The sequence below is a fragment of the Ornithodoros turicata genome, chromosome 9 (assembly GCF_037126465.1).
Source record: "Ornithodoros turicata isolate Travis chromosome 9, ASM3712646v1, whole genome shotgun sequence".
Classification (NCBI taxonomy): Eukaryota; Metazoa; Arthropoda; class Arachnida; order Ixodida; family Argasidae; genus Ornithodoros; species Ornithodoros turicata.
The window spans coordinates 28,937,217-28,961,145 of NC_088209.1; the positions used below are offsets into that span (position 1 = coordinate 28,937,217).

General features: G+C 46.9%; 1 protein-coding gene across 2 annotated transcripts in view; it reads left to right on the forward strand.

Moving 5' to 3' along the window:
* Positions 1–23,929, forward strand: part of LOC135368530 (QRFP-like peptide receptor) — a 248,098-nt gene that overhangs the window by 126,587 nt on the left and 97,582 nt on the right. For both annotated transcript variants that reach the window (XM_064601890.1, XM_064601889.1), the window contains exon 3: positions 22,835–23,092. In XM_064601890.1, the coding sequence (XP_064457960.1) occupies positions 22,835–23,092 (258 nt within the window). The remainder of the gene's footprint in view (positions 1–22,834; positions 23,093–23,929) is intronic.

Consider the following 23,929-nt stretch of genomic DNA (forward strand, 5'->3'; position numbering starts at 1 on the left):
CATGAGCCCCACGGCAAACAGCCCCGGCAAAATGGTTCCCTCCGCTTTTATTAAGTTCCCCCGGAGGTCACACCTCCAATAGGAACCGGTGGCGTACCTTGCCACCTCAGGTAAACAAGATAAGCAAGATAAGTCCCACAGCGGGTGTCACATCCACGTGCCAGCGATAACTTCCACCCCCTCCCCCCTCTTCAATCTCACAGGAGGAGATCGTGATCACTGACATCTTCCGGGTCTTCGGGAACCGGAACTGGGGCAGCACCAGGTCGGTCGAGTGTAGGTGGGACAGGTCCTCTCAGGAGCTCGGGGCAATGACGTCGGAGCAGAGCCAAGGCAGCAGCAATGTTGGACTCCACTGAAGTCGAAGCGGACCTCTGGGCCTCCGCGCGAGCACGGTGAAGACTTCCTCGACGGTGAGCGGCACGGTGAAGCTCAGGAGCGCCACACAAAGGGCATAGGATATACGCCTTTCCTCGTCCGTCATGGGAAGAAGAGGGTCGGTGGTGTGACGAACCTCCAGGCTCAGGCCTCGGAAGGGCGGCGGGATCTGGTTCGAGTCCATTCCCCTCAACGGTCTAGGTTGGGAACTCTAACGGGGTCTCGACGCCCACGACACAGGGCGGCCGCTCTCGACGACAGTCCACGTGGCCATGGAATGCGATGCTCGTCGGGCAGCCGTGTTGACTTCAGGACAGAAAACTGATTGCGCCTTCCTCGAAGTTGGCGGTGGGAGGAGCAGCGCTCCACTGCTTGGTGCCTCGGTGTCATTCCTTTTAAAAACAGTGAAACAGTACAAATGGTCAGTAGGAATCTCCTGGCGGCTAGGGTCTGACTAAACCCCGAATGCATCGTGAGAAACCGTGAAGACGGGAAACGCGCGGAAAAGACTAAGTCGGATGCAGTATGCACTAAGGACCGAGATAGTCAATGCCACTTAGCTACGTCTGCAAGGGCGTGAGCTACAGCGTATGCAACCTGGTTCGAAATTGGAACTGGTGCAAATCTGCATGATACAGCGGAAGCACGCAACTTGCGAAATCAAACGAAGGCACCGGCACGGCGCACCTGATTGTAATCTCATCTGATATTTCCGTTGTCGCCTGATAAGGCAGGTTGCTAATCATGCAAAGCTGCGACCAATTCTTACAAAGTGCTTGCAAAGGCACATGCACGTAACGTCGCAGTGGAGCCTGCGTTTGCGGTGGAGATACCAAACCCACGTCAAGGCACTTTCCCCCCGGTGACGTCACGCTTGACAAGCACTTTGTCATACGGTGGTGGCAGATCGCGGCACTGCAAGTGCGCAGTCAGCTCTACTTTTCATGGAGCGGAGCCGTGCACGTGCTGCTTAATCAAAAAACACCGAATACAGAGGGACATTCCAGGACACGACAGAGATAAATTGCTGCACATGCCCAGCAAGTCGTTGATGCAGACAAGAAAACCATGCAGAAATACGATGCTTGTGAAAAATGTCCGTTTACTTTTTCGTTAGCCGTAAAACGCCACCACCGCGCACAACGCCGTGTTTAATGAGCGTCGTGCGCAAATTACATTACGATTTCCATTCGCCGATAACTGTCGGGTAAACCATGTACACGCCAGGAAAAACGTCAAAAAACGCCGATTTCGTGTAAATCAATAAAGATCGAAAAACATACGTCGAATCCGCTCAAAAATAAAAACCGAAAACCCTATTTATAACAGAGCTGAAAAGCGCAGTTCGTACTCGGTGAGCAAACTTCCATTTTCCGTTCGGGCGCATAAGAATCTTTGAATCCAAGCTTTTCTCTCTCGACGAAACTTCAGCCGGCAACCTCTTTTGAAAGCCACGGGAATCGCAAAGTGATGCACATAAAGCGGTATCCTTCATCGCCTGGTCCCTTGCGAGACGTCGCCCAGAGATTTACCCCAGTCGATTTGGTTCACTCTTCTTTGTCGGCGACTACTTCAAGGGGCCGGAGCTCACAGGGTAGACCTTCCAAGCGTTTTCTCCTTGGGCCAATTTATGCGACGCGTCGGTTTGTCGCTAAATTTTTATGAACGTTAGTATCTCTCTTCGCCCCGTTTTTCCTTTAACGCACGAATACGATGTGACGTACGCGTACACCGACTTTAAGTTCTTGAAAGAGATAAACAAGAGAGGCGAGGGAGGAGTTTTCGAAAACGGAAGCATATCTATCATAAAAGTCGTTCTGAAAGCAAAACTGTTTTCTGCTTTCTTTTCAATCTTCCTGTACTTTGTAACTTTGTAACATCGTACATCACGATGGGAATTATTCCGAGGGCGTTGTGTAACTGCGTCGCAACGCACAAGGGATACGAGCAGTGCCTCGGAGCATGGCGTTTGTTTGTCCCACGTGTCGTTACAGCTTAGCAGCTGCAGCAAAGCACACGTTTGCTGACACCTCCTTGACAACCTGTTCTTGTGAACGGAAAGATTCTGTGCGGGATCACTTGCTGGTAATCCTTTCTCGTAATCGGATGTGATCTTAATGCATCTTAACTGAATCGTTTCCAGACGGCTAAGCGTGTAAGTGCAAAGCATTATGGTCTGACCAACAGCGTAGAGAACGCAAGGCCGTATTGCTTTGCGTCGCACGTTGAAATATAAATCGGATATGAGAGCAACAACCACCACAACAATAAATGATGACGATGAGAGCAGGCCGTGATGCAGCTGATACGAACACTCGCGCGCGCATCTCCGCCATGTTGGATCATGAATTTGGCATGCCCTTTTTTTTAGTATAAAAATGCACTCTCGTCTGAGGAGTGGTACTGTGTTGTTAAGCAGACAACGGTTATGGTAAACTGCAAAGAAAACAACAACGAAGAAAAGAAAAAGCGATCGCCGTACAAGAACCGTGAAGTCTACGGCTCTAGGACTGAATTATTAGGCGATTGTCGTTAATTCACCGCTTGTGGCCCACATACGCCTATGTCGAAGCAGAGGCCTCAAGTCGGATGTGGGGTTTTTCCTGGGTTTTCCTCAGACGCTTTCAGACATATCTCGGCACAGTTCCCTTAGAAGTCAGCCCAGGACGCACATTCCCCCATGGCGTCAGTCGTGACGTTGCCCACCTCTGTGAGGCCGAATTGAAGATGGAATTGAAGGTATGAAAGCATTTCCACTTGAAACCACTTTGTAAGTAAGTGGTTTCAGCCACTTGGGATTACAGATATTTTCCACCTGGGATTGCCCCTCTTCTATATCAAGGAACGCCTGGCAGGCTGGCATTCCTCATCGTAGCGTGGAACTATGGAAAAGACGCTCGTTGTGTCATTCCATGAAAGCGAACACTTCACTGCGCTGTTGACGTTAATGCCTAAACTAAGAAATCAGCTGTTGTGAACCTACCGACGGTTTGTAGGCGTCCGTGCTGCGTTGGAGGATATTCGCAGTACACACACCTACCCATGCACCACTTTGGTCGTCTATTCCTCATATACTCCGTACAGTCGCACTCACTTTCTTTGCAGCGACCCCGATTCACTTCATGAACGTCCCCTGAAGTGAATGACATTCTCACACCAGTAACTGTTCGAGGCCGAAAACTGCCAAACTGGTTGAAAAGCGTTTGAACGTCAGCGCATCCAAGTTCGTTGCGTTCAAATGATTAACGCATGCGCAACATAGAGAAGAGAGTGGTGAGCGTTTAACCCCTTGCTGTTTTATGGGTGACATCAAGCCTTATGGGTGACGAGCAGTTCGTAAGGGTGATAATCCAAGGGTGACATCGATGAAACGTCATTGTCACCCTTGAAATCGAACGGTTCAGCTCCGTGTCACCCTTGGAACGTACTTTCTCTGGCGTAACCCTTGTTGTAAGGGGGAAAGGGGGGTGGGTGGAAATAAGGGTGACCAATTTTAGAGTGTAGGTCACGTCTGGCGTAAAATCTGCTGGTCTTGAAGATGTAATCAAGTATACGACCATTGTGGTCACTGCAGTCTTTACGTGACCACGCTTCAAATTGACGCCATAATAGATTGTCTGAGAACCGCGACGACAAATAACAGGGTAAAACACTCTATGTGAACTATATATAGGAACAGTGTGATAAGTATACAGTAGATCTGGGGGACAAATAAGAGTTTCGAGGGACTGAGAGTTGACGAGGTTTCAATACTGGGGGCCAACATGACTGTAATAGCCTCAATGAAGTTTGTTGTGAGCTGTCCTTCTTTCGAAAGAAAAGAGAAGCAAAAAAGGTGGAATCTCCAAATCACCGGGTATTACTCAAAATCACCGCTGCCACCGAGGACCCTGTGTCCCGCTGCCCTGCGTCCTTCGTGTTTGTATGACTGTGCCTCGAGCGTGCCATCAAAAGGCGGTTCTACCATCTTCAACGTTGGAGGGGCACTGCCTGGATAGCAATTTTCACCGACAGGTAGACTACAGTGCAGGTCTGCATCTGCATTTGTGGTACTACAGCACAGCAGACAAAAACTGACGCTCCTGTCCCAGAAGACATACAGCTGGGGGGAATATAATGTGTGAGTCCCAACTCCCAAGTAAGGCTCTTGCGTAATTGCGTGATTCTAAGGCCAATCTCAAGGCGAGGAACATGCAGAAAGCACGTGGTCAACAGGAGCATGAACGTCCTCTCGAAATTACAGCCGGCCACAACAGAGACGTGCATGCGTTTTACTTTCTATCATCGCTGACATCGTGCGACCGGTGATACTCTCTGCGGGGACTGGAGCATTGATCCGCAAAACAGCTGGTTGCACGCTTTACCAACGACAACGGAAACACGGACTGTTCATCGATCTCCATGCACTCTCTCGTGGGTCCGTAGAGTGGAAGAAGCAACATCTGCTAAGGAAGAGACAGACAATATGTAGGCAAGCGACGTGAGACAATCTCAACGTGGGGACAAATACTAGTGCTAACAGCTGCAACGAAGATCGAAGCATCGAAATCAAGTAAGGCGAAAAACAATCCTTCCGCGTGCACGCTACCCTCGTAAAACAAAGGTGGTGGCGGTGGGGACGGTGAGGGTAAAAGGGCTCGCCGTTGTCGGCCTCACAGAGGTGGGCGACGTCACGACTAACGCCCTGGGGGAATGTGCGTCCTGGGCCGACGTCTAAGGGAACTGTGCCGACATATGTCTGAAAGCCTGAGGAAAACCCAGGAAAAACCCCAGACAGCACAGCCGGCACCGGGATTCGAACCCGGGTACCTCCCAGTCCTGACGTGACTCTTAAAACAAAGTTTCACCGCATAACATGTTGCTAGCCAATCGTAGTCGCTAATGATATCGTTCTCTTGCTTGATTTGCTGAAAACGGCACGCGTACGCCTCTTTTCTAACGCTTATGCAGTTATGTTAATTGTCACAAAAAGACGTACGCTTTCCACAGTTCAAGAGTGATAACGGTACTATCCTGTGCAATGCTTGGGCTTCAGCGTCTTATGTGGCGAACATGATGGAACATTATGCAACATGATGGAACATGCCAACTGCCACATTTCAATCTTCTATGTGGTGAAGTTCTGTTTTACGAGTGTAGAGCTCCAACCCGAACCTCTGAAATCTGCAATTAGTTGCCTGCTGCTATACATGAACCAGCTCGAACAAGTTCTAAATTCGTCATTTTTAGAATGATCAACAGGAAAATATTCTCACCGTTGCCTGTGAAGGAAAACAATACAGCTAGGTGGCGATGGCAAAAATGTTCCGAGCAATAGTCACAGTCTGTCATTTCGGCAACGTCTGGCTAGGAGTTGCACCTACTACTCTTAGACACTTGTTCATATTATATACCGAGATGCTCGTTGTTGCGACCTCACCAATTAAAACAGTATCACACTTAGCTGTCTACGCCGCGGGCTCTAGCATACATCAAACACGTTCATCTCAAAGACCTCGTGACCTGTAATTTGTGAGGAGCGCACCACCATCAAACATACGCATGAAAATCTGTATGGAGACATAAAAGGGGTAAACGGAACGGAAGCGCTTCTTTCTTCTTTTCGCGACGACAATGAGCGGCTTACTCGTGCGCATGCTGCCTGCACACTGAGTACTGCCATTAGAATAAACGTGCCGACATACAGCGCCTATATGGCCTCAAAAACACACACCACACCCGTTAACATAAGCCTGGCGCAAACGTATACTCGATTAACGCACCCTGCAGAAGTCATTCCATTTCCCCGAGTCACGGACAACGTGCACATCCACGCGGGAGACATGCTTCGCTGAGGCTGGAGTTGACACTTTTATCACCCTGCTTTGACTGAGAATAAATATGGGCTCGGTGTCGTTGAAGTCAGCGAATATTTCGTAGTCTCGTCGGCAAAAACCCCTCGATCTCGCGGCCCCCTCTCCGGTGAACCGCACGGAATGCCTCCGTCGACAGACTTCACAAAATCATAGGCTTCGGTCACTAAGAAGTGCTAGCGCTAATGGACTCGAAGCTCTAATAGGCATCAGAAGGGGAGCATGGTAGTTGCGAATGCTGGAGAGTGCAACCATCCGTTAATCCCTTCTGCTGTACACAACCCTGGTCCCCTTCTGCTGGGCTGGAGAGCGGCCCTGGTCGGGGCTCGCGAAGCTCATTTTCCCCTTCTGTGGGCGCGGGCAGTAATACTCATATTTTGTATTATAATACAAATACATAATACTTCCCAGAAATCAGTATCATAATACTAATACACAACACTTTGAGCCATTATAATACATAATACTTACGTGTATTACACGAGTAATACTAGAAATACATTGATACATAATTCGGGGTTCTCAAGAATGAAAAAGCAGAAATATGCGCAATTTGTGCAGTACCCAGTGAGACAGTCATTTTCCAATCACATTTTATTTCGGGCAGTTACGTCGTCGGGGCCGTATATGTATCCACAAATCTGTGGGATTGGAAAATTACCAGTGCACCAGTTACACTCTGTATTGGTGGGACTTACGATCTCTCAAAAAGTATTGCACCTTGTAATCAGGGTGTCGAACCGAACCCGAACCCGAACCGAAAACCGTACCCGAACCGTTAATTTTGCCGGAACCGTACCCGAACCCGAACCGAAATTTTCATGACACTGTTGAACCCGAACCGGAGCAGAACCGTAAGAAATAATAGCGGTAACCGGTTCGCAACAAAACGGTTCGAACATAAAAGAAGTCAGCATAAGAGTTCCTCTCAATCCCAGAACGAAGACACATTGGTATCATCATCACGCGTCCACATCATGAATTTCGGAAATTTTCACCTAGCAGACAAACGAGGACATATAGTAAGTATACTTTAAGCGTCTTTTTAACACGCTGAAGCGCAGTTGTCCTTGTGAGCGCCGTGTCTAGCGCCCCACGCACGCGCTGCGGCGTCTACTCTTCAGAGACGAGGCGCCAAGCGGACGAATGAAACAGGAATGGAGTGGGCCAGTTATGTAGCTCTATAGGACGAATATGTGATTAAGTAAGCTCCCAACATTTCCCTTTACACGTGAGCAGTAAAAATTAAACAAGTTAGAAATATGAGAAGTGGAGAAGTAGCGTACGCAGAACAGTGCCTGTTTGATTTGTCGTGGTTTGAAAAGTAAATGCAGTTCTGCTTATTGGTAGTGCAGTTGTGTCGTTGCCTTTGCCTTTGCCTTTGTCTTGCCTTTGCCTTTGCCTTTGTGTTGTGGATTAACTAGTACACTGTTTGCCTGACTAACCTTTCCTTTCTTTTTTTCTTAATAAACATATCCCCCCTAGTACACTGCTGTGAGCTCGGACAGAGTAAGGCTGGCAGGCTTATTTTCGACATGCTTCAGTACGGTTTCAAATCGATTCACGCTGCGAATGCAGTCTGCCGGCAAGTACCGTCGTCTATGTAACGCTGTCCATCTTATTAGGCTTCCTTTAAGTGTATCTTGCTGGCACTGTGCGTGTGAAAAAAGAGATTTTAGGAACAGAAAGTAGCAGGTCTACGGCGCTTCATCCATTTCTCCTTTCTCTCGCTAAAGGGAGTACCTGACCGCTAAAAACTTCAGTGCAGACAACAGCGGTACGCTATTAGCCACGCATTTCCTGATAAAAGCAGTTTTATGGAACATATAAAATAGAAGCGTTGAACCGGTTCGTGAACCGGTTCGAGGTTGAGAACCGGTTTGCGAACCGGTTCGATTTTTGGCATGGCCGAACCGGAACTGAACCGGAACGAAATCAAAGCAACGCGAACCCGTACCCGAACCGAACCCGTATTGTTTCCGGTTCGACACCCTGCTTGTAATACTTCAATTTTGTGTATTATAATACAGATACAAATACCTTCGGAGAATGAGTATTGTAATACATAATACAAATACTCTCAAACATTACAGTAATAATATTACAATACAAAGTGTTACTATTACTATTCACCCCTGGTTGGCGACACAGAAAAAGGACCCGTATGGACACAAATACAGCCGCTAAGGGATGTGTACCAACAGGCCCGTTTAGTGTTATTTCTATAATGCAATTTTTTTTTTTTTTGTGATGTACTACTTCTCTAGACTGTGGATAGGGGCGGAAGAAACTGATCCAATGCACACCGAAAGCCGTTCCGAAAATGAAGGAACGGAAATGGAGGTCATACAAATATGGAATCAGCGATCAGCGACCGCTTGGCGTTGTGCAATGAAAAACAACACAACAACAACAACAAATACGTGTACACTGATGATGATGAATGGGGTAATGAAGAAATAAACGCGAAGTTTTGGTAAAGTAAAGTAAATAAAAAAAACATTATTTTAGATTACTAATACATCTAAGTTTGTAGCTCTTTACCAGAAAACCCACTCAAATACGTTGAGATAACGAGATAAATACGAGATAAAGATACGAGAGAAAAACGGTTGATAAATACGAGAACGACATGTGTTCTCCGAGTCAGGACCGGCGAGAGAAATTACGGACCCCGCGGGATGGGTCATGCTCAGACCCCCTGCTCACGTCTCGATAACATAGTCTAAGTATTTCATCTTTATATGATTACGACGGGCCTTGGGTCCCCCCGCGCCTCTCACAGGCCCTACTCCTATAGTCCCAGGAGGGAAAACGAAAACTCGGACGATGAATCATTTTCGTGGTTGCAAAAGAAGGGTAAGGCCCACACCAGAAGTGTAGTATAAATGAAATGTAAACACACGCCATCTGTCTGTCTTTACTTTGTCACAAAGCAAACTTATACAGTCCTATCAATGTAGTGGGATCGAATTCCTTTGGGCTGAACTGCGTCTCTGAAGCATATAAGTCGGGCTGATTATTCTAAATGAAAGCCAATCAGAAAGTCTAAAAGTTACGTTGTATTTACTTTCTTCGCATAGTGTGTATGCAGTCCTGTACCTTATTGGAGCGTGCGTCAAATGTAGATACACTGCGTATCGTAGGATGTTAGTTCAATGGTTCAGCGGCTAAAAAGAACAAAAAAAAGTCACTGCCATCCTGTAGGCTTCAATAGCGCAGCCGGATCGGCCTGTCTTTGCTCTCATCACGAGCAACAAGCTATCTCAGCTCGTACCTTCCTTTCCATTTCTAATAAACGAAGTGAACAAACATGTTTAGCACTCTGTTTGCAGAGGGGCTCTTTCTTTATCGAGAGCGCGTGTGTGCTTCCCCAGTTGAGGATCCAATTGCACTAAAGCTGATATTTGTTTCAGCCAAGGGCAATCAAGACCGTATAGTTGAAGAACACACACACAACCTTCCAGGAAGAAAGACGAAGCAGCTGGTTCAGTTCCACGATTCCACCTTCCTAATCTTCGAGACGATACTAATGACTAAGAGAAATCGATGCTTTGAGGATGCTATCAACCTCCAGGGCGAATGGAAAATGAGCTCCTAATCTAAAATGATGAACCTCATTTAGGGGTCAAAGCTGGGACGATATTGTCCAAAGCGGAACTTCCGATACGAAAAAAAATCTGTCAGAAGCAGACGACTCCCCCTATATCTGCGAGCGGTGAGGTGAGGGTTTCAAACATACACGTGTTCTATGCTTACTTGCACGCTGTATACTCTCGAGCTCTCTGCTACATTGATTTTCCGCCAGCAGTGCTCGATTGCCGCCCTTTCAGCGTCGCTAGAGTCCTCTGGGGTGGGACGCGTTTGCCACAGGAAACACACAACGGACGCTGCTAAGCAGTATTTACATGTCACACAGACTGGCAAGTCTGCATATATGATAGACCTCCATGGAAGCAATATCCGTGCTGCGTTCTGTGGACGCGTGTGCTTGCGTGGATGTGGACACTCGTTACGTCCGGCCGTTGTCCGTTCAGCCGACGTTCGTCGTCGTTCTTTGTGTCCGTTTACCCGTTGAACCATGGGTCATCGGGTTCCCGGTTTTCGGTGCTTAGTTTTTCGGACATTCGGTGGGAAAAATCGGTGCCTATTTCGTCCACTAGGAATGAGCGGCTTTCGGAATGTGAAGACACCCGTGGAAACCAGAAAAACCGTAGAAACGACACGGGAGTTTCCCATGCACTTGAACCAACAGTTTATTTCAATTTGTTTTTCATTAAGACGACAACTATTAAAACCGGAACTTGTTATAAAAAAATTGCGAGGTACATGTTAAGCGATGCAGGTGACACAGCACACCGCTCTTTTCGCTGTAGGAGCGTTTAATTCGAGAACGCTCGCCATAGACGAAATATTTGCCCTTTAAAGAAAGCAGCCCTGCTTCCGCCTTCGGTACTGCGATTGCCCGCCTAAGGGATTATCTCCCGCCCACGACATCTACTCCCTCCTTGGCGCCAGCTATGTGGACTCTTGAACGCCCCGTCATTCAACCTGCAATCCCGGACCTTCCTCGAAAACACGAAGCTCCTCCAGTAGTAGCAGCTCTCTTTGGCACATATCAGCTCCACCTACCCTTGCTGTCGTCAAATCTTCACAGATGCATCTGTGATGCGTGACACATCAGGGGCAGCCTTTTACGTCACAGATACGGACCACGAACAAGCCTACACGTTGTCCTATATGTGTCCTGTCCTCTACTGAGGCGGAACTGTATGCCATCTTCGCAGCCCTATAGAGTACATTGCTGGCCTGCCACCTGAGACGTCCTGGGTTGTCCTCACTGACAGCAGGGCGTCCCTCCTCCTCCTGCTGTCTTCCCACCCAACCATCATACATGACCTGCCCAGCATGATCATCCAGGCATAAAATCGGCTCTGTGCAAGTGGCCACGCTCTTTCTCTGCAGTGGATTCCCGGTCATGTGGGCTTATCCGGTAACTCACGGGCAGATGCGGCTGCACGTGCACAAGTTATGACTCATGCTACGGTACATCTTCCCCTTACTGTATCTGCTTGTTGTATGTCTGTACGCCGCCGGTGTGCTGTTCCTGCCCAAGCGTTCAGAGCTGAGGCTGCCTCATACAACAGTCACCTGCAATCAATAGATCCCGCAATGGACTTCCTTATTACGTGTCGCTGCACTCGTCACAAGAAATCGCTCCTGCACCGTCTCCGTCTATAAACGTCGCCCGCTCACCGCTGCAACTGTTCAAAATGGGTCAATCTAGCAGTCCCCTCTGCACTAGCTGTGGCGTGCTGGGTGATATTCCCCACTGCATCCTATACACTGCCGACAACACCTTCTGCACCGTGAGGCCCTGTGTCGTCGTCTATCCCAACTTGGCTACGGCACTACACTCTAAACCTGGTACCTTCTAGTAAAGGGTAAAAATTTCAAAATTTTTACCCTCTGTTTCAGAAGTTACCTTGTAACCTATGTGCAATACCCTCTATAAACGTCACACAGATCACCTATAAATAGAGGTTACTGTCTCCTAACCGTCACACCGACGTAAAAGTTAGTTTCGCAAGGCATGGCTGTCTCTAAGACGCTTGCGTTTTCGCGAATTCGTTTAGAAGTTACAACGTTCCTAATAAAGGGTACATTTATAAGTTATGACTATTGGATTTCCGTTGAACTCTGAAGTAACCTCTATTGCTCCACCAGTGTCACGTTACGAGTCGTGTTGAACCTCTAAATATAGGTATCGGACGTGTAACCTCTATGATACTTGGAAATCTACGTCTATAGAAAGGTTACACATTGCTAAAAGTGTATGACACTGACTACCTTACTGGGTCCCGTTCGTCAGTCGTCCCAGTGGGTAGTCACCACTGCGCTCCTCCGCTTTCTCCACGCTTGGAACCTTGTCAACGCCTTGTGATTGTGTGACCGTGTGTGTGACTTTTCAGTTTCTTCCTTTCCCTTTCTTTTCCTCTTTGTCTCTTCCTTTCTTCTTTGTCTCTTCCTTTTCTTCTCTTCTTTGTCTTCCCCTTTTCTTTTTTCCTTTCTTTTGTCTTTTCCCTTTCTTCTCTTTTCTTCTTTTTCTTTTCCTCTTTTTCTTCCCCCATTTACCTTTTTTTTTTTTGAATAGCAAGCCGACCTCCGTCTGGCTGAACTTTCCTTTCTTTTTTTTTCTTAACATATCCCCCATCCCCCCCCCCTTTCAAGAATGACCTCATGTCCCCTGTCCCTTGCGAAGCAGTTCAGCACCAAGGGACAGCAAATGATAGCAAGACATTTGAAGCCCTCATCCCGACGACTATCGGTGAATAATTATTTCCACCGAACGCGTAAAAAATTTACCTGCGCACGTTTATCGGTGCTTTTCGGTAAATCCCGAAAACCAGGAACGCTAGTCTTCGACGAGATGGAGCAGGCGGCTCCGCCTAGGCGGGACAATAGTTTCTCTCTCTCTCTCTATTTCCCCGTTATTTGCTTACTTACAGTTTAGAGAATAGAAGGGGCTATATATATTTATTTGAAGGGTACATGGGAAAAAAAGATCACTCAAAAGCAGGGTTGACTTGCAGTTCCATCGAAAAGGAAGAAAGGAAATAAGCTCGGTCATTAGTGGTTCGTCGATAATAGGAGGATGCTTCATTGAACAAGGTTCCGGTTGCTTTTTACTACACATGGTTAGATGATGAGAAATTCACGAGAGAAGTTGCTTCATCGTTTCGCTGGCTGTCCTGGAGATATCGTTGTATATATGTGGTAAATCCGGTTACGTTTCCTGGTAATTATTACCAAGAATTTGCCGTGAAATAAAGTCTGGCACACGAAGCAGGTGCTATTTTGTAAACATCCCCGGTTGAGGCATCTTCAGTATGAACATTTTACGCGACTATTTCAGGCAGATCTCAGCGTAGAAATCCCAAAAATGAAAAAAGTGGACTCTGAAGCTTTGTACAACAACAACAATAATAAATGGAGAAGCTCCAGCGTCTGTACTGTTGAGTGTTGCTCCAACTTCGAGGAGATGTCTTTCCTCTCCTTTATGCCGCGTCTACTTGCAGAAATCTCATTAAGCTGGATTCACACATGCGTTTTTTTAACGCGTTTCGCGTTCGCGGCGCCGCGAAACGCGAGCCGCGGAGCGTTTCCAGCCGCTTTTCGAGAACCGCTCCTTGCTGCAGCTTCGGAGGGCAGAAACGCGAACGCTTTTCATCCAGCCAATCGGAGCGCTCGGAGGAGTGAGGTGGCTTCCTTTTGGCGCCGGCGGGCAATGGCGGGCCTCCCGATACCGCGCTGGGATCTTTTGTCATTTGTGCGTGTGTATGTGTTTGGTGCTACCGCGTGAGTAAATTCCTTGTCACCAATAGCTGTTTGGTGTCTGAGATGTCAACGATGAGCTGGGAATTTGCGCAAACAACGTAATCGACGAAAATAAATACGACTTGTGTGTGACCGTGTTTTGGTCGTCGGTAGGTAAACATGTGTCTCGCTTTTTCTGCCGTTCTTTCTCTGTATTGTGTCGCTTTGTCGTTCCAACGATTGATGATTCCAGCGGAAATGCTTCACGATAATTATAAAATGGAGAACATGCTTCACAACGTAAATTTTGAGGAAGAGAGCTGGAAGTGTCGGTACGATCTTGACGTAGCAACAAGAACGAAGCGCGTTTTCAGGATGGCGGCTCGGCTATGTGTGACAGGCCCCTCTCGGCGGCGCCGCAAACGCTGAGGCGGCGCCGCTTTTTGAAACGCATGTGTGAATGAGCCTTTAGAGTATTTCATATGTCGAGTGCAGGAGAGTCATGTCCAAGATGAAATGTAGAACACTCAAAAAGAACACTGAAGCTTTCTAAGTTTAATATGTACAAGCTTTCCCGTGTACAGAAAGCTTCAGTGTTGTTTTGAGTGTTCTAGAGCATTGCATGCAAAGATTGTTTTGCCTGATAGCACGTAGCGTGCGAGAAAGCAAACTTGACATCGAAATGCGAGTCTAACATAAATGAGAACGGTTGGGGTCCGGTTATTCGCATGACACGTTTCCTGTTGTTGTAAATCCCGCTTAAGGTGCACGAAACGAAATAACTGCATTCGTCATATTGTTATATACAGGGTGTCCCAGCTAAGTGCGAACATATTTTTTTAAAATACATCTATCACTTTTTCCGAGATGAAATCAGTTGCAATATAGCATATGCTGAAGGGCACTTCATAGGAGGGCATTAGCAAACTCCTAAGGCAATGTCTTAACTTTCAATAATTAACTTTTTAATTATAAAAGCTACGAAGTTGTCCCAATGGCAACATCTGGTCCCTTCGGTCACCTGATAGCGGAGTCGTTTTCAGAACAAAAATTCGTTCGGTGAATCGTCCGCAGAAAATTACTGAAGGAACATGATTTTTCTTTATTTTGTTCATTGCGCATCTTCGGAGACGCGTCTTTCCTTCACCCCCAATGTGAGAGGGTGAAAGAGCACACTATCTCCTCTTGCGTCCTGGAAAAAGATTAACAGAAAACAGAAAATGCAACCCAACCCAAGACAAGGGCAGTTCGGATAGAGTCACCTGATACATTTGTTTTTGTTTTGTTTCGGCAAGTTAAGGCTTATCTTCGACGCATGAGGCGGCACCGTGCTCCTTCACCCTCTCACATTGGGGGCGAAGGAAAGACGCGTCTCCGAAGATGCGCAATGAACAAAATAAAGTAAGAATGGTGTTCCTTCACGAATTTTTTGCGGACGATCTACGGAACAGATTTTTGTTCCGAACACGGCTCCGGTATCAGGTGACCGAAGGGACCAGATGTTCTCATTGGGACAACTTCGTAGCTTTTATAATTAAAAAGTTAATTATTGAAAGTTAATTAAGACATTGCCTTATGGAGTTTGCTAATGCCCTACTAAGAAGTGCCCTTCAACATATACTATATTACAGTTGATTTCATCTCGGAAAAAGTGATATAGTATATATATTTAAAAAATATGTTCCCATTTAGCTGGGACACCCTGTATACTATATATGCAATTTCACCTTGTCGTCGATCGATTGTACTTTCGGCGTTGCTGCGATTCGACCGTAATGGTTTTTCGCGTGATTATTGTGTCGTTTAACACTTATCAGAACTCCAACCTATCTTCGCCCTTCGCGCTCACCATTAATTCATCCTCTCATATTAACCTCTGTGAAGTGGGGTAGGGTCCTATGGCTGCCACGGGGAAAAATTCCATGTCATCATCACTTCTCCATCATTTATTGTTGTTGTTGTTGTTGTTGTTGTTAACACGCATCAGCGTATAATATCGTCATTTCGTTTCTTTCATTTGTTAACGAATTTGTTTGCCAACAGTTAAACGGGAAATAGTTGTTTCTTCCAGTTCTCGCGTCCCACTTCCGGTTTGCTGCCAATGTAGTTATGTCTGTTGGATGCTTGTTTGAGTTTGAGTTTGATTATATATATATAAAAACGGAAGATATTGAATTCGTCACCTGACGAATTCTGCTACTTGGAAGCTGATATCGCATCTTTTCGTTTATTTCCACGGGCTATTGCGCGTCGCATAATCGTGCTTCTAAAGCGAAATTAACGAAGAGTTTTGAAGCTTGTAAGCAAAGATATAGAGCAAAGCCCTAAAACACGAGCTTTGTATTTGGACCCTGACCCCCCTTTTTTTTATCTCTCATTCTTCGAGAATTTTTTCATTTATTTTCTGATTATTTACTTGCGGAATAGCAAGTTGACGCTCCGTTTGACTGACCCCTCCCTCTGTTTCTTCCTTTTTTTCTTTTCCTTCTAATCAATATATTCCACCCCCACCCCCACACACACCCGAGCAGTCTCCTCTTTTTTTCTCTCTCTCTCTTGAGACGACGTGTAGTAAGCTATGACAGTCTAGTGAAAACAAAATTGCTCCGAGATTGGTTCTGGGATATTCGCGTTTTGCATGACCTGTAGGTGGCGCATCTAAACTCCAACATGGCGGACGTATCCTGGTTGTCGCTTGGTTTCGATTTTCAGATTTCTGACCTGCAATGTTGATTCTCGGTGCTTCGAAGGCGAACGAGTATTGAACGCTGCTTATATACTTCTGGCAGGCATAATCGAGTTGTCCAAAGAGAAGGCTATAGTCGGCGCGTATTATTTGTGAAGTTCCGGCGTGTGTGATCAACCACACTTCGTGGTGGTAAATTTCACGTTTACCGGTTGCGAGGCCGAAATAGCAAGCAGCGAGTGTCCTGCACTGCAGGAATGTCAGACACATGCAAGCACACGTACTGGCGTACCGTGAAAATCTCTTCGATAACATCCACGCTCCATGGGATTTACAAATGCACCATTGGTTCTGGTAACCACACATGTTTTGCCGGTACTGTGCCCTGTCCTGTCAGGCTGCCTCACTATAACATACGTGAAACTGTACCGGTTTCTGACACGTACCGGTTTCTGACACTGTACCGGTTTCTGTCCTGTACAACTTTGTCTTGCTGCTGCGGGTCGACAGCGTATACCATCGTGAGTCTCGTGCTGGTGCTCTAGTATAGCTTCTACACTTATTGCTGTTCCTATATCTGCTGTTTGTTTCTTTGTTTGTTTGTAAGGGGGAAAAGAGGATAAATTGAACTCGTCTCGTTCTATATCTGCTGTCTGTCTGGTCATGACCCATTATACAGGGAAGGAGGGACAGAAATGACCGTATACGGTGAATGTGGGAAGCACACAAGCAACAAAGAAAGAGGAACTAAATAACTGGAAAACTCAGTACAGGGGGAGGGGCGACAGAGGGGAGGCGACATTCTTGCTACATGTACCAAGTAAAGTTCGGCCAAGCAAGCTCACGAGCACTTTAGAAAATGGTATCCATGTCTGATACTCATTGTATACTGAAAGATAGCAAAAAGCAAGCGAGCTGGGTGACTAGAATACTACACGAAAAAACAAACAAACAAACTGGGGAGACGTAGAAAAACGGACACATACAGACGAACAATGTCCGTTTTTCGTCGTCTCGTTTTTTTCTTCTGTTCTTTTTTCTTTTTTGTCATCATCATGTATTCATTGCAGGTCTCTCCGACGACGACAAGAACGGCGGTAAAGGCCTAGAAAATGGGCTCCACTAAGTAGTCCTTTCAAGGAGGGCAACATCAATGCATGTTATGTGTTTGAACGTGCGCCTAAACTGTTGGAGTCGTTTTTATGAGAACATCCCAGTGTTCCAAATGTACATAGCGAAATCGGCTTCAAGGGTGAATGGAAGTGAGGGAGGAACCTTACGATAAGCATGGTCCGCTAGACGAAGGAGGGAATGCACTTAACCTCGCCGCTTTCCGCACTGACTAGACGCCGCCGTCGACATCGAAAACCGATTACGCATTTTTTTTTTCTTTTATGTTCGCATAGTGCACACTGTTCTTGATATTGACTGGTCTGTGTGGGGGAGAACAAATATACGCACCGAAGATTCCATTACGGTGGCACCTGCAAACTGTAATGGTGCTTTACAGCGTCTCTGGTATGAGGCACTGTCTGGAGTATAACAGGAGGGCGTTTATAATGGTATCGGGTACTGAGCAGATCTCGCGAGAAACTTCTCGACGAAAGGAATGTTCGAGACGTTGCCCAGTCTGGTCTAGGTGGTCTGGTTTTTCTTCTTGGCAACGTCGTTTATCGAACAGAACAGATAGTGAAAAAAAAAGAAGAAAGGAAGTACCGTAGTCTAAGAGTACGTATCTAAACGCCGTCATCGGCTTTAAACAAAATTTTGAACGTCCTTTGACATTAAATTAATCAACATTAAAATTATACGCAACATAGTGCAAACATTTCGATGCTGAGTTTTGACGTATACGAATAGGTTGTCACGCTGATGAACTAATGAACGAACGCTAATGAACTGTACCGTGATAAGACATTTCGCCTCGATTACACGTTCGTCGTTTTTCTGGTTCCTGCCGCCCCGGGTTTCTCTTGATTATCTCGCTCCTGCTCCCTTCTTCAAATTGCTTCGTTACCGGATTAATGCTATTACTGCCTTTCCTTTTCGATCATAACGAGCTAACGTTAATTTCCTCCTGACGTAAGTGTACTATTTTCTGTAGGAGAAGCGAAAACATTTTGCTGTGCTAGTTTTTTTAAATTTTTTTATTGTGTGTTAGCGCCGCGAAGCACCTGTGGCTATGAGCGGCGGACAGACGTGGACAGATGGAGAGGGCACCAGGAAGGAGGGGAAGCTAGGGGGTTGTGGTCGTCATGTTACAGTAAAAACGACGACGGCTTCCGCACGCTGTTGTTATTCGAGAGGATTAATGTAAACTGCAATAGGCGATTTCAGATATTGCACTTGTGCTCCGCACGGGGGCCCTCAGTCGTCCAAGTCAGCGCATCGCGCAATGCGTCGTGGGAAATGGTTTACATTCGTGCTCGTCTGCCTGTTGCTCGAAGGTGTGGGAGGTGAAGGAGAGAGAAAACCGAAACCGTTTGCGCTCTTCTTCTTCTCTCTGACTCATGAAAACTAAATCCCAAGGTGCAGCGGGGATTTCGCAACACGGCGCTCTCTGGTGGGCCATCCATGCAATTTCTGAAATCGTCTATTCGCAATAAACCTCTACCGGACAAACGTCATCATGACGTTGGTAGACAGACCGAAACAGATCGGAAGGGGAGAGCTGGATTCCGCGAATGGGCAACAGACGAGTTCAGAAAATCCCAGAGTGCTTAGCGCCGCATTGAAGTATGGGAGTTTACTGATACGAAAATAAAGGGTGGCCTCCAAACCGTTCCGATTTCTTCAATACCGGTCAATTGTGCACGACGTGTCAAGGTCAGCGAAAGCGAAATGTGAAGGATTATCCTTCGTTCCCCCGCTCAGCATGCACCCAGAATACAATGCATGCGCAAAGAGCACTGGGATTTTCTGAACTCGTCTATTGCTCGCTGAAAGAAAAGTAGGACCGAAGGTCGCGTCCCTATCAGAGACCATCGTAATCCCCTCAAGACTGTGGCTTTCGGACGCGACCTTGTTCGCCAGTATAGCTTTGAACGTAGTTCAACTCTACCAAACTCGTGGCGCTGTCGAACACTATGACGTCATTTGTTTACGAACAGGTAGAGGTCTATTCTGCAGCCAACAACACCTTGAAGATACGACAGAAAGATACGAAGAAATAAACGACAGTGTTGCACATGCCCAAACATTGAAGCGAGGCAGCTATTTCAAAAAGAGCAGTGGTTTATCCAGAAACCGAAGCACGGGGGAGGGGGCTGCAAAAAATTTGGGGCGGGGTCATTATTACGGTTACGTCATAACAGCTTAATCTATAATAACCGGCACGTGCCTAATGCCGAAATAACAAGGATCCCTCATGTAGGGGGTGCACAGGTAAAAAAGCTAGGGGGATGTCACCAAACATTTGACGGGGGTGTTAGATGTATGTGGGGGTGCTGGATAAATCACTGGTAAATCCCAGTATTGTGCCAAGCCCCCCAGCCTTAGATTTCATCCCCGTTCTTTGTCTGCTGTCGGAGGCGAAACCAAACAAACCCAGAGTGTTACAGTAACAGTAGCCAGTCACGTGTGATGGGTGACGTATCTCACTAGAGATAAGGGTCGGCGCGCTCGACATGGGCTCATCCCCGGGTGTACTGGTGTAGAGATAAAGGTGTCCGCCACTGGTCGGTCTCATTGCACGAGACGTTATGAGCTGTTTCCGGAGTGTTAGCTTCGCAGCCCGCGAGAGAAAGTTTCTTCCTGTATGACGACATATTGGCTGCTGCCAGCCGCCTTCCTAGCGCGATAAATGTGTCGGGAAGCGGGGACTACGGCTCTCCATCGCGACCAGCCCAGAAGCGTCCCACAAGAAACACACACACACAAAAAAAAAGAAAAGAAAAAAAAAAGAACCGAAAGGCGGTCTCTCTTTCGCTGCTCTTTGCGAACGAAGCCAATTACAGTTTATCGCGCTTCAAACGGATCTCATTTCGATGCCGCTAAAAACAGAAAGGTAGAGTCAGTTACGAGACCAGGAATACGGTATATAAGCGCGCGGGCTTTAAAGATGGGATTTGGTTCCCGCGTGGGCGTATGATGATAGAGAGAATGGTTACTTGGCAGGGCTAAATATACCAGGTATATTTTCAAATAGTTGCGCCTATGTATACCTCGAGCGCAAAAGATGCTGGACGAAGGAAGTCTTATGCAGTGCAAAGTGCTGACGCTGAAAGACCAGCAGGTCATTTCCTTCCCGTACAGTTCAAGCAGGTTACTCTTTGTTTGCGGGTGCCTTGGTGGTTTGAGTCTGCACTTTAGTTTTTGACTCCGTGTTAGCGTCGCGAAGCAACTGTGGCTATAAGCGGCGTACAGATGTGGACAGATGGAGAGAGGACAACAGGGAGGAGTGGGGGGACAGGGAGGGTTAGTATGCGTCCTGCGGGCCGACTACAGGGGGAACTGTGCTGACATTCGTCTGGAATTCGTCTTCGGAAAACCCAGGGGGAAACCTCAGACAGCACAGCTGGTGGTAGGATTCGAACCCACGACCTCCCAGTCTTCAGCACGGCCTTGGTTGCCACCAATGAGCGGGGGCCACGCCGCTGGTACCAGAGGATTTAAAGTCAGGTTTAGGATCATTATCCCGATTTGGCCAACGTTCGGCACACGACCACCGATGTCCTTGTTACGAAGTTTCAACCATGCTACACACCCGCAATCCGTTCCATGGTAATAGATTCTTACGCCAGAGGGGGCAAGGGCACAGGTTTAACAAAACGGCTCAGAGAGGATAAACCGACGGCTGAACTGGAAGCTCGGCTGACTCTGTCGTCAATCGGGACACGGAAGCTCTACGCATTCTGTTCTGTATAAGCCATCCTTTAGCATGCCCACGACGACACAAGCTTAGCGAGACGGGGTAGTTGGTACATATGCACACGAAGAAAAAGTAGCTGAAAGAACACGAACAGCTTTCTCGTGACTGTGTGGGGGCTAGTAGTGAGGCAGTGTGGCAGCAGTTTCATCACGGACTCCACTATAGTCGTGTTCAACTTAACAAGGAAAAGAAATCTAGGGCTTCAACTACGTACGCCGTTGGGGATAAGGAGAAGGCAATAGCGCGCAAGGAGAAACACTGCACCGCCACCATGCGCCATCAGTATAGGGAGCGCACTTTCTGCTGCAGCGGAGTGTCGTGCGTCCAGTCTTAACAGCCAATACGGAAGCAGAGTGAGTATGATAGATTACGTACATTATCTGGCGCAGGGAGGGAGCGTGACCACTACGTCCAGCCACCCTTATCTGCGGCGCAGCAATATTTTCAGAGCTGACGGACTTCCTTCTCTTCTTAAGTTGAACACGACTATAAGGTCTACTGTCTAATCTTTATAACCACCCCCCCCCACCCCTCCCTCCCTCTAATCGCGAACACAAGTAACGAGGCTAAACGACGGACACGCATTTAATGCGTCTATCGACCAGTTCCCCAGTAATTTGGGACGGCCCGGACCGTAACTGCGAAACCGAACACATTCGTCCTCTTCCTCTTCTTGTTTTACTGCCGCACGTGCCACGTTTACTGCCCACCATGTTTTTTACTGTGATTCCTACGAGCGTGCATTTCGAAAACATATGACGGTTACCATTGTAAGCCACCTTACTTCTTTGTACTACACACATTTCAATTACCGCTTGCTGATTTCTTCTTTGCCATATTTTAGGTGATACGTATAGAAAACTTGATAGCAAATATTGCACTGATGTGCAAATGTGCATTAATGGCGATGAAACTCCCCACCCATCATCCTGAAATAAAGTTGTTGTTGTTGTTTGACAGCAAATGATGTACAGTGAATATAATACGTTAACTGAACAAAGTCTATAAAATGATTAAACAAAAATTAAGTATACTATTGTAGTATCAAAAAAACGTTAACCAAAGATAAACGCAAGCTTCAGTGCCCCCGTGCAACTTATGTTTCCGCAGTATTTCAAATAGCAAAACCACTAGTTAGTATTCCGTGAACGTGACCCTTTTTTCAGGGCGCTGCTGCGAAGGCTAACAGAGTACTGAAAGAATGGCTAGGAAGCAAGCGAGGTGGTGACTAGAATACATGATGAAAAAAAACAAAAAAACAGAGACTATAGGGCGACGATGAGTCCGTTTTTCGTTTCTGATGTTTCTTTGTCATGTAACAAAGTACGTTTTGCGGAATTCCCGAGTCTATACGCTACAGCTGAGCTGTTCTCAAATATCAGGGTTCTCAGATGTGCAGGGTTTTTAAGTACATGTACAATGCGTGTACTCTCAGTACATGTTTCATTGTATGCCTCAATACGTGTATAAATACAATTTCACCTCGGTGACATTATAGCGGTTTGAACCCGTTCTGCTTTTGATGGGGCGGTACTGATACGTTTCATGCACATCCCCTGTTCTGTATGCTTCCAGCCTTCCTAATTATGGCCACTCAGAAATTTCGACCCCCACCCTCATACCGCAGAGATCGATTTCTCGAGGAACCTATGCTGTGGCCACTTCTACATGAATAAAATGTATGTGTCCATTGTCATAACAGCTAACATCCACCGTCTCCTTTGTCTGCAGTGGAGCCCAGAAGAGTCGGTGAGCTATTGTGGGTGGTCGTGGCCCAGCGAGGTAACTATAGACGTCACCGGAGAATGCTCCAAGACGTCGCAGACACGAAAGCTCTACTATCTGTTGGTCACCGTGACGCTCTTCTTCCTTCCCGTGGCCATTATGCTAACAGCTTACTCTCTGATCGTCTGGCGCCTCTGGATCACGCAGATGCCCGGAGAACGCAACGCAGCGAACATCAGCGCTCAGTGCAGAGCTAAAAAGAAGGTAACCCATATGGCTCTATAACTCGTATGTACACGTTCAGATATTTCCTGATGTAACACTCATTATCTTTCGACGCCAGTGGTTCGTACTTACAGAGAGGAAATGTTCCTGTAACGAAGACTAAAAAAAGAAAACAGAAAGAAACATTCATGAACATAGAGTAGCGTATGTAGTATTTAGACGTGTGGGGGCACCGATATGGTTTGATGCAAGGGTTCGAAGTGTGGAAAACCTATCTATGGTTCAGGACACAAATGACACCTGTCAAAGAGGAAACAATTCAACATCCGCGTTTCGCTATAGGGGATTATCTTTCTCCGTAAATGTGGCGTACAGTATTGACATACAGGTACCTGTACTTCGGGACACGCTAACTCCTACAGGTCACTTTTGCCAACAAAGTTGAAGACTTCCGTGATTGGCCTAGGCGGGCGCACGACGCCTCCGAGTCACAACGTAGTGCGCCCTCATGCTTCAAACTGCACCTCAGACTATACAGGGTGTTACCCTATAAAGTCTACCCGCGCCGGCATGCCGTGCTCGCCAATTACTCAGTGCAGGCGGTACAATGTGTTGCCTACGTATAAAACTCATAAGGACATTCCATCATGGTAAATATCGATGTGATTGAGCACCGTAACGCAAAGTTATAGCGCAAAACGTGAGGTTCCTGTAGTCAAAACAGCCAAGATGGCGCCTCTCAGTTAGCAGACGACATCCCTTTGGGGTGTCGTCTGCTGAGTATGCGTCGGCATTTTTCGTTCCTCACGTTGCTTACTTCTGAGCAAAATACGACAGTTACACGAAAGCGAAATGAAAACTGCAGCTCCATCCGGC